Source organism: Panthera leo, chromosome B1 (genome assembly GCF_018350215.1).
Source record: "Panthera leo isolate Ple1 chromosome B1, P.leo_Ple1_pat1.1, whole genome shotgun sequence".
NCBI lineage: Eukaryota > Metazoa > Chordata > Mammalia > Carnivora > Felidae > Panthera > Panthera leo.
In genome coordinates this window covers 28,720,290-28,732,373 of record NC_056682.1, presented here as the reverse complement: position 1 = coordinate 28,732,373, position 12,084 = coordinate 28,720,290, and the positions used below count along the sequence as shown (strand labels likewise).

The 12,084-nt window shown below is 35.7% G+C and overlaps 1 protein-coding gene across 5 annotated transcripts in view; it reads right to left on the bottom strand.

The window, feature by feature from the left end:
- The window catches only part of WRN (WRN RecQ like helicase), a 151,574-nt gene that overhangs the window by 108,628 nt on the left and 30,862 nt on the right, over positions 1 to 12,084 (bottom strand). For 3 of the 5 annotated variants that reach the window (XM_042934474.1, XM_042934476.1, XM_042934475.1), the window contains exons 2-3: positions 3,680 to 3,816; positions 2,723 to 2,835 (exon numbers count right to left, since the gene is read on the bottom strand). In XM_042934474.1, the coding sequence (XP_042790408.1) occupies positions 2,723 to 2,835; positions 3,680 to 3,775 (209 nt within the window). In that variant the 5' untranslated portion in view covers positions 3,776 to 3,816. Of the gene's footprint in view, positions 1 to 2,722; positions 2,836 to 3,679; positions 3,817 to 12,084 lie in introns of those variants that run through there. The other 2 variants (XM_042934477.1, XM_042934478.1) reach the window with 2 other exon arrangements.

Below are 12,084 nucleotides of genomic sequence, written 5' to 3'. Positions count from 1 at the left end.
CTGAGTTCAAGCCCCACATCGGGCTCATTGCTGTCAGCATGTCAGTGCAGAACCTGCTTTAGATCGTTTGTCCTCCTGTCTCTGTCCCTCCCCCACTTGTGCTCTCCCAAAAAGAAATTTAAAAAAATAAAATATAAATAACGAAATAAATAAGGCTCAAAAGGTAAAAGCTGGTCTTCAGGTAACTTAACTGTTTAACAGAGCAAAGCTCCTTTCTTTGCAAAAAAGCAAATCCAACATTCAACAAGGTAAAATCACAATGTCCAATCAAAATTGCCAGCCATTAGGATAAAACAGGAAGATGTGACCCCTAACCAGGATAAAAATCATTTCATAAAAAAATAAAATAACTGAAATAATTGAATTAACACGTAAGCACACTAAAACAAGCATTATAAATATGCTGAATATGTTCAAATATTTAAAAGAAAACATGAATATGATGAGAGCCAAAATGGAAGATATTTTTAAAAAGAAACAAAACTAACTTCTAGAGATGAAAATACAATAAAATGAAAAATTTACAGGATGGGATGATAGACACTACAAAAGGAAAAAAAGCAAAATTGCAGACGTAGCAGAAGGAACTATTCAAACTGAAGCACAGAGCTAAAAAGAATTAAGGAAACAATGAAAGACTGAAAGGGAAGAGAGCTACATGACCAGTGACACAGGATTAAGCAATCCAACCTATGTGTATAGAGGCTGCCAGAAGGAGAAGAGAGTACAGGATGGGAACAACAACAAAAATCTAAAGTAATGTTTTAAATTTGATGAAACTATAAAGCCACACATCCAAAAAGCTCAATGAAACCCCAAGCAGGATTAAGACAAACTGCACTACAGAAAGGCATATCATAATCTAATTTTTTTAATGTTTATTTATTTTTGAGGGAGAGAGAGAGACAGGGCATGAGCTGGGGAGGAGCACAGAGAGAGGGAGACACAGAATCCGAAGCAGGCTCCAGGCTCTGAGCTGTCAGCACAGAGCCCGACGCGGGGCTCAAACTCACAGACAGTGAGATCATGACCTGAGCCGAAGCCGGACACTCAGCTGACTGAGCCACCTAGGCGCCCCTGGCACATCATAATCTAATGGTAGAAAACCTGTGATAGCAAAAATCTTTAAGGTGGCCAGTAGAGGCTAAAAACAAACCTGCCTGTCTTTCCTAACACACACAGAATTTATCAGAACTACATTCCTCAAATCCCTTATGCTTACTGCCTTCAGATATGACATGCTATAGCACTGTTAAGATGGTGGAGTTAACATACAATCGTAAATGACAAATTGTACTTTCTCTGTGAGACAAATTTTGTTCTATATAATGAGACCAAAAAGTGGCCAATTAACTGTATGCAGTAGGAGTGAGGACACCTGAATACTATTTCTAGAATTCATCTACCACCAGGAGATAATAATAAATAGCTAAACTTAACTCTGCTTCTTTTAACCACTGCAATGTACAACAGTTAAAAAAAAAAAAAAAGTGTAACAACTTCAAAGAAGATCTGAATGAATTCTCTACTATTTCCCCTTATAAAATGCTTCAAGTGCCTTACATTGTATTAATGCAGAGTCCTAATTTAACAAGTCAATTTTTAAAAATACTAACAGTCCGGGGTCACCTGGGTGCTCAGTCAGCTAAGTGTCCGACTCTTGGTTTTGGCTCAGGTCATCCATTATCTCACCGTTTGTGAGTTCAAGGCCCACACTGGACTCCGCACTGACAAAGCCTGCTTGGGATTCTTGCTCTCCCTCTCTCTCTGTCCCTCCCCACTCGCTCTGCTCTCTCTGTCTCTCTCTCAAAAGTAAATAAACTGAAAAAAAAAAAAAATACTAACAGTTAGGGCACCTGGGGGGCTCAATCATTAAGCATCCAACTTGATTTAGGCTCAGGTCATGATCTCATGATTTGTGAGTTCAAGCCCTACATCGGGCTCTGCACTGTGTTAGTGCAGAGCCTGCTTGAAAGGCTCTCTCCCTCTCTCTGTCCCTACCCCACGTGCTCTCTTTCTCTCTGTCGAAATAAATAAACTTAAAAAAAAATACTAACAGTCATTTCTAATGTTCTTTTTAAGAATCATTCCCTATAATTTTTGCTCACTAAATGCAAGAGAGGTGATCACAACCACTATTCTATATTACTAGGTTGGTATTTTTAATGAAATATAACGGAGCATTTGGAGGTTGAATAATTCTTGTATTTTTTTGTCTTACATTAATTAACAATGTCTTCAATAGTTCTACATATCTGGGGGCACCTGGGTGGCTCAGTTGATTGACCATCTGACTCTTGGGTTTCAGCTCAGGTTATGACCTCCCAGTCATGGGATCGAGCCCCATGTTGGGCTCTGTGCTGATAGCATAGAGCCTGCTCTCTCTCCATCTCTCTCCCTTGTCCCCACTCACATACACATGCTCTCTCTCAAAATAAATAAAACAAACTTTGAAAAAAATAGTTCTATATATCTGAAGTAGCAAAAGCAACAAAAATTTAGCGAAAGTAATAGGCTTATGAATGAACAAACAGGTACGCATTACACATTTAATCCAATGATTTTAAGGGTTTTGTAATGTAAAATTAGAACTCGTCAAGTGATATTCCACATGTAGAAATAATTGTCTATAGAACATATCTTAACTGTAAAATTCAGTATGCTGACAAATACTGTCATAACAGTTATCTTCAAATGAAACTAGGAAATTCAAATCTCTTACCTAATATCTTCTGACAGAAAAGAACAATCACTAGCTTCATAACTATAAACAATGGATCCAGTGAACTCTAAGAAGGGGAGAACATCTTCAAAAATACTCCTCTGAACAGATGCCTTGAATTAAATAAAATTCCAAAAGGCACAAATAAAGTTCACATTAAATAAGAAATGTTCATGGAAATCATGAAGTTCAGTGTAGCATTCAAATTATAGTTCTAAGTTTTATCACTAATGTTCTAGAGACTTAATGAAGTCAGAAGGACAATGTAGCAAAAATGGAGCCATCCATAATAAAATTATTTTTCTAAAGAGCTTATTTGTAAACTTATAATCCTATGTATTTTCATAAGAGCACTTATTAATGTTTTTCTATAATTATATTTGTATTCTAGATGTAATAATGTTGACTTAAAATGCTAAAGACTGGCTGGTGGATCTTGAATCTATGAAAACTTAATACCCACAAAAATTCCCATAGTAAATACTGTCTAAACTATCTAAATTAGAACATACTAGTAAGGTCAACCATACAAATGTGATAAAAAGGTAAAGTACACAGCAAGAATTCCCATTTTGTAAGCCCAATTAAAATTTAATCCCATTCCACCATTCAATAACTAGTTGTGGTTAAATCACACAACAGCAATTGTAATTAAAATAATGACCTGAAACTTACAAGTGAAGACTGACTCAATTTACAGTGAAATTTCACTAAATTTCCCATCTGAAATAAGAATTGGTGGGGCACCTGGGTGGCTCTGTAGGTTAAGTGCTTGACTCTTGATTTCAGCTCAGGTCATGATCTCACCATTCGTGAGTTCTCTAGGAGCCTGCTTGGGATTCTCTCTCTCTCTACCCCTCCCCCACTTGCTCACGCACTTTCTCTCTCTTTCTCTCTCTCTCAAAAATAAACTAAAAAAAACAAAAAAAAAAGAAGAAGAACTAGTGAACTGCATACCTTTCTTTCTTCTACATGACATCTCTCATTCTGCATAGACATCCATTCTGGAAGTTTCCGCTGCTGTGGAGTTGTTTCCAATTTTTTTTCATTCATCTTTAATAAGGTCAAGTAGCAAAATCCAAAACACAATTACTCTGTGAATAAATACAGTACAATCTTTGAAAGAAAACTCAGAGAGAGGTCTGTGGATATGAATGAAGAAACAAAGATGCATATTTAAAGTTATGGCATTTGGCCCACATATAGGTTTTAAGAGATGGAATTGAAAAACAAAAGGAAACAGATATAATATGCCAGATCTAATAACTATACATTTAGTATTTCTTCTTTCTAAAATAAGTGAGCCAGTTTAATTGAGCTCGAAGGTCCTAGCAATTTCAAAATCCTATTATTCTATGACTTTGATCCTTTCAAAGGATCAAAGATAATCTTTATCTCACTACCAAAGACAATCATTGGGTGTATAAATTCTTACAAATTTTTGACATGTTTAATTTTCTTATCACCTCTCCTAAGATCTAACTAAACTCAGCAAACTGTTGGACTTATTCACAAGTCTACTTGAAAAATGAATTTTTAGACTGAGAACAGCTTTTCGATAGTAAGGGGTTTTTTTTGTTGTTTTTTGGGTTTTTTTAATTAAGCTCTTGGCCTAGTAACTGAACAAATTTCCCTAAGAATAAGAGTTTTATAGGGGATATTTTTAAAAATCTATTACTAGCTTTGAGGGCTCTTCCCAATGTAAACCACACTTCAAGAATAGTTACGGAAAACACAATGAATAGAACCATGATATACTCTTCTTGTTAATGGCAAATGGATCCATACCCTCAGGTGACTTACTTCACTAAAGTGAAGTAGCTTTAAGTTCTTAATAAAATCTTTCCAACTCCAACCTTAGTTTCTATTAACTCAAATTTCCAGTAAAGGGACAGCAGTTTTGAATATATACCTAAAGATTCTTATGAAGAAACATGATGTTAATATGAAATAATCAAAGCAACTATTTATGATTTAGGGACAGCCTGTTATCCCTCAATACTTAGCAATATAAACCCTGAAGAAATTAAACAGTATTAGCAGGTATCCATTTTAATTGCTCATTTTCTCAAGCATGAACCCCCAAAACTGAGAATACTGATAATTTATAAAGGAAAATGTTTAGAGATTACTCTAGCAAAATTTTCTATATAGAACCAACTCCACCACTCTTATGCATTAGGAAGGAAAGGGTTAACAGGAAGCTAGTAATACACTCTCCCAACTGCGGAAGGGTAAATGAAAGACCTCAACAATGGATCCCAATAAATAAAACACTAATGACCTAAAACCAGAGGGTAGTCCTATAAACCTATCAATGGCATTTACTAGCAGAAAAACACCAAAGAATACCTATCTAGAAAGTGCTGTTGGCAAGATATAACTCAACTATCTTGACTGCTTATCATAAATATGCCTGACATTATGGATTTATTAATTTATGGCTATAAAATGGGAAGTAGTCAAGTAAGCTGTGTAATAAAGAGAATATAAAACAGAGGAGTTCCAAAACCAAAACAATTTCTTTTGTGCAAAAAAAGGGGGGTTTTATTGCACACAATGCTCAAAACTGTTCTGTTAATCCAAAACTATAACATGTCCTATTGCAAAAGAAAAGGACATTTTTGGAATCTGTGTCTGACAGTCTCAGGCTCCTCCAAAAAAAGAATATGCCATCTGCACTTCGTGCTTGCCTGTATTCTTTGAATCATTAGCAAAATTTTGACACTGGGTAAGATCTATGAATCACTGGATCAGAATGGACAACGCAAGTATGGGTGTTACCACTTGTATTATATGCACTAAGATAAAACATACAAAATATATGTATTAGTCACTATAAAACATTTCACAAACATTAGTAGTTATTAATATGTGTATATGTGTCACAAACTCAAAACTCTTAACAAGAGAGTTAAAAGTTAGTCCCAAAGTCTACTTTTATATATGGTCTGCTCTTAATCTTAAAATATTATTTTTATAAAGCTGAAAAACAAGTTTTTACTATACACAGAGTAGATAATTTGCAAAACTGCCAGAAAATTGAGGTTCCTACAAATAATACACAACTCTATAAAACCAACTACAAAATCTTGGAATTTTGTAATTCATTCATTCATACTACCAAAATGGAAATAAAACTCCAGTAACTCTTCCCTACTGCCACCTATAACACTAAAATTGTTTTAACTTGAAATGCTTAGTTTTCAGATGTAAAATACTCTCTTTTGCACACAAAATTCTGTCTAGATGCTTCCAGGCAAAAAATTTGAAAGTAAACTTGTTTACAAACCTAGTATCTTTCTCAAATTTACTCAGCTCTCAGCAGATAAAAAGCATACAGAAAATTAAGGTTGTAGAACAATTTGCAACAGGGAAATTCTTCAAGATACATAAGGATTTTTTTTTTTTTTTTAAGTTTAATGATTTATTTTGAGAGCGAGAGAGAGCAGGGGAGGGGCAGAGGGAGAGTGGGAGAGAGAGAATCCCAAGCAGGCTCCATGCTGTCACCACAGAATCCAACACAGGGCTCAATCTTAGGAACTGTGAGATCATGACCTGAGCTGAAATGAAGAGTCAGATACGTGGGGCGCCTGAGTGGCTCAGTTGGTTGAATAACCGACTTTGGCTCAGGACATGATCTCACAGTTCACAAGTTTGAGCCCTACATCGGGCTCTGTGCTGACAGCTCAGAGCCTGGAGTCTGCTTCAGATTCTGTGTCTCCCTCTCTCTCTGCCCCTCCCTCGCTCACACTCTGTCTGTCTCTCTCTCTCTCTCTCAAAGAATAAACACTAAAAAAAAAAAAAAGTCAGACACTTAACTGACTGAGCCACCATGGTGCCCCAAGATACATGAGAATTTTAATCACTGATCACATAAAGGCTATTCTCATGAGGGATCCAAGTCATCGATTAATAGAATTTTTAACTTATATATTTAGATGTTATGTTGTTGAGTACGAACCACTTTGACCGGTCTTTCTCTAAAATGAAGTCTTTTCTCATTTCATAACACTTCATATTGTACCATTAAAGGACTTTAAATTCCTCTTTGAAATAAATACAGATGGTCCCTGATGAACAATGGTTTGACTTAGGATTTTTCAACTTGACAACAGTGCAAAAGCAATACATATTCAATAGAAACCACACTTCAGATTTGAAGTTGGATCTTTTCTCGTGCTAGTGATATGTGGTATGATTCTTTGGGGTGATGCTGGGCAGCAGCGGGGAGCCACAGCTCCCGGTTAGCCAACACCATCACAAGGATAAACAACCAACACACTGACAACCATTCTGTAACCACACAACCATTCTGGTTTTCACTTTCAGTACAATATTCAATAAATTACATGAGATATTCAACACTTTATTATAAAACATCCTTTCTGTTAGATAATTTTTGCCCAACTGTAGGCTAATGTAAGTGTTCTGAGCACATTTATGTTAAACTAGGCTAAGCTATGATGTTCAGGAGGTTAGATATAAGAAACACTTTGGTCTGGGCACCTGGGTGGCTCAGTTGATTAGTGTCTGACTCTTGGTTTCTGCTCAGGTCACGATCTCACAGTTCATGAGTTTGAGCCCCACATTAGGCTCTGTGCTGAAAGCACAGAGCCTGCTTGGGATTCTGTCTCCCTCTCCCTCCATCCCTTCTGCACTTGCTCTCTATTTCTTTCTCAAAACTTAAAGAAGAAAGAAAGAAAGAAAGAAAGAAAGAAAGAAAGAAAGAAAGAAAGAAAGAAAGAAAGAAAGAAAGAAAGAAAAAGAAAGAAAGAAAGAAAGAAAGAAAGAAAGACTTTTGGTCTATCAGGGAAGTCCTCACTCAAGGAAGATCTGTAATGTACTTTGATTTGGTTTGCTTTGGACTTTCTTCAGTTTCTTTTTACTCTTATTTCATTTTTTCTAATTGGCCAAAATTACCATTCATACTTTTTTTTCCCATAACCAATGACAAAATTTCATTTTTTTTTCCATCCTACTATCTCAGCAAACTAACATGACAATATCCCTTTCCCACCAAGACACTACATTTGCACAGTCCTTCTCCCTAGCAAGGCAAAAGTCAGAGTGTTTTTACTTCCCCACCCTTCTACATACTGTTTTTTTGATATGATATGGTTTTAGTTACAGCCTGTTAGTTTACTTAGTATTGCTCTTCTATTTCAAGAATCCTTACTATTTTCTAAACATTTGTGTTACAAATTTTATCAACCATTTTAATATTCCCCATCCCCCCTCAACTTCCCACCCCCATCAACTCTCAGTTTGTTCTCAGTTAAGAGTCTTATCATTTTTGTCTCCCTGTTTGTATCTTATTTTTCCTTCCTTTCTCCTATGTTCATCTGTTTTCTATCTTAAATTCCACATATGAATGAAATCATATGATATCTTTCTGACTTATTTCATTCAACATAATACAGAGAACTCTTCAAATTATTTTCTTCAGGTAGAATATGTAGGTAATAAACTCTGATCCCCTGCATATGTGAAAATGTATTTTTTCAAACAGATAGGAGAATGATGTGTTGGCTGAGTACAACCGTCCCTCAGTAGTCTATAAATATTCTCTTATTGTCTTCTACCTTTTGATGCTGCAAATAAGAAATCCAGTGGTTCCCTGATGGCTTTTCTCTTATAAGTAATCTCTATTTCCCATCTGGGAGCTTGAAAGACTTTCATGGATGTTTATATTTTAAGAGGCCCAAGTGTAAACTTTATTCTCCCTGCAATCAGGACTCCTTTTCACATCTTTTTCTTAAAATCAGAAAAATTTCCCCTCATTGTAAGTTGAATTGTATCCCTCCCCCCAAAAAAGATATGTTGGAGTCCTAACTTCCAGTAAGTACTTCAGCATGTGGCTCTTTATTTGGAAACAGAGTCTTTACATCAGTAAATCAAATTTTAACAAGGTAATTACAGTGATCTATAATCCAAACTAAGTGGTGTTCTTACAAAAAGGGGAAATGTGGACACAGAGACAGGCATGCATAGAGGGACGATGATGTGAAGAAACACAGGGAGAAAGAGTCATCTAGAGACATCATCTAGTGATGAGCAGACCTGAAACCGATCCTTCCTCCACAGCCCTGAGAAGGAAACAGCTCCGCCAACAACTTGGTTTCAGACCTCTAGTCACCAAAACTACGAGGATAAATTTCTATTTATTATAAACTAAATCACATAAATTTACTATAAATTAAATCATAGTTTGTAATACTTAACTATGGCACCTTCAGTAAACCAATATAATCCTATTCCTAGTTATTGATTGCCATTATCTATTCCTTTTTTTCCTGCTACAGCATTTATTCACATGCTGGTGAATTTCTTACCTGGATTTCACCTCCTAGACTCTATTTTTTCCCTCCTGACTACCAACTCTTTAATTTTAAGATACTTCTTCCACGTGACTTCCAAGATGCTAATTTCACTCTCAATGGTGATAGTCCTCTTTCACTTTGTCTATTGGATTTTTACAATGTTAAGAACTTGATTGTTAGTTTCAGAAAGTTTCTTTGTGCTCTAGTTGAGTCTCCCTAAATGTGCTTATTATTTCTTTCTTTTGTAAAAGTTATAATTTAGTTCAAATATCTGTTCCAATAGGAATGTCCTATTCTGGTGTTCTTTGGCCTTCTGTCCACTGATGGGGGCTTCCTTAGTCGGGCTATTATTTTTCTTTGCTTGTAAAACTCTATTTACCGTCAGCAGTCATCTGCTCTTAGGGTCCCTCAGGAAGCTGTGAATGGGACAAAGACTGTAAGTCTTCCACTGAAGCCTTAAGAGGCAATTCCTCTATCCACAGGTCTCCCAAGTTGTAATCTCAAGACCTAGCCCACCAGCACACTGATCTTACAACTCCTCTGAAGGCCTCTAAGACAGGAAAATCAAGTAGGCGTTCTCCAACCAGTTGTTCAGTTCACTCAACAAATACTATTTTGTTTTCAGCCACATTTGTTCTACCACAGTAATTCCACCGAGTATTTTATTTAAGGAATTATGTTTCAATTCCTTTCTTACCCTGCAACTTTCCTTTTCAACCATCTTCGGTTCCTTCATTAATGTAACTTCCTGTTGAGTCTGTTTTTTGGGTTTTTTTTTAACGTTTATTCATTTTTGAGAGACACAGACAGAGTGTGAGCGGGGGAGGGGCAGAGAGAGGGAAACACAGAATTGGAAGAAGGCTCCAGACTCTGCACTGTCAGCATAGAGCCCAACACTGGGCTCGTACCCACAAAACGCAAGATCATGACCTGAGCCAAAGTCAGATGCTTAACTGACTGAGCCACCCAGGCACCCTGAAACTTCCTGTTAAATCTAGCAATAATACTTATAAAGACTTTTAGTTCTTTTTTTTGTTTAGAAATTATTTTTTATCAAGGGTTAAAACTCAGCTAAGGGATTTGATAGCTGTCAACTCTGTTCAAATACATGATGATTCTTGATGCTCACTTCATTTAGAAATGTAGGTCTACCCCAGGAGTCCACAACATTTTCAACTTCATAGCACATTCAGAAAATGAAAATATTTTTATAGCATACTGGGAAGGGGATCTGGGAGTGTACCTGTGAAATTTTGTAAAAATTTTATATCTTCATTATATCTTCATTGTAAAATTAAACTTTTTAAACAAGAAACTAAATTGTTTAGATGAACACACCTTTCGTATATCAAGTTTTCTGCTTAAAATGACTATATACAACTCCTGATTAAAACCTTTTAACAACATTTTCTTAATAATTCTATATAGCAACCATCACGAAGAAGCTTTATTAACGTAAGTAGTAGCAAATGGCAAAAGAGGATGCTTTGTTCCAAAAGGCTGAAAACTTCTTTTTCACTATTAACCAGCATTCCAACAATCCAACCTCTTTAAATTGTACTTCAAGAATGCTAAAATTCTTTAAATCTAACAGCTTCTCCTTTTCTTCTACTGAGAAATATGTTAACTCCTTCTGATAATATAAATAAGTTTGGAATACAAATGATCTTTTTATATCAAGTATTTCAATAGACTTGTGTTAAAGCTCTGTCACAGGTATACGCGGAGTTTGCTCTATACGTATTATTAATTCATCTTTAGGATTCAGATGATACCAATTAAATGTCACTTCTAAAACTATTTTAACTTCACTCTCCCAAAGCTGATTTTTTACTCTGAAGCCATAAACTTTGTCAGTACATGTTAATATATTTTCCGCGCGATCGTTGTACTTTTAAGTTAATGCAGGTGCTCAAAATTTGGTCAGTTAAGGACACCATTCATTGAAGACACAACTATACTTCCACAAATCTGCAAAGTAAGAACCATTCACCATTTCATAATCTGAAATTTTCTTTGAGCTTATAAAACCTTCCTTTGGACAGATACTTCATAACTGAAATAGCTAACATTTCTTCACCTAAGGCTGAAGAGAAGGTACTATAGCAGCTTAGATTTCATTAGGTTCATCATTTTTATGACTTCATTCAATGTGGAACTCAGAACTACAGGCCAATTTTAATACACAGGAGCTTCTCTGTGAATAAGACTACTTAATACTTAGAAGAGTATTGAACTTAAGGTAAAGCCTAAACCTTACTGTTATTACCAGTCCCAAACTGCCACTGTTTCCATAATATCTTGTATGTTTCCAAATAGTCCCTTGAATATTTTAGTTTTGAAACTTCTTTGCCAAGCAAATAATGTCCTTTCAGGCATTTTTCTTCAAGGATTCTATACAGCTTTCTAAGCAAGGCCCATTACCAACATTTATGGATTCACATCTGCAATTAACAAGTTTTTCATTAAATAATCTTTTGAATGAGTACTGTCTTCTATGTCTTTGACAAATCTTAAACATATCTTCCTTTTTTTGGTAAATGTTTATTTTATTTTTCAGAGAATGTGCACACAGGGGAGCAACAGAGGATCCAAAGTAAGCTCTGTGCTGACAGCAGAGAGCCTGATGTGGGGCTCAAACTCATATAAACTGTGAGAGATTATGACCTGAGCCGAAGTTGAATGCTTTAGCGACTGAGCCATCCAGGCGTCCCTTAAACATATCTTATAATAGAATAATTTAAAATGGCAACTTTTACATTTCCTTTGCCTTATTGATCCCAAACACAGTGTTCTACACAGGCAGGAAATAAGAACAAATTTGGCTGGGCTTTACCAGCCTCTTGAGCTCAATCTGATTATCACAATCTAAAAAGTATTTTGTTCTTATTTTGTGCTCAAAGATGATTTCAAAGGCTCAAACTATTTTTAGATTTATGAAAAGATACCACAGTATTTTGTTTGACACCCCTATTTGTTTTAATTTAGTCTGAAAAGTAAAGAATTGGGGAAACACCATATAATTCTGAGATATTTCTT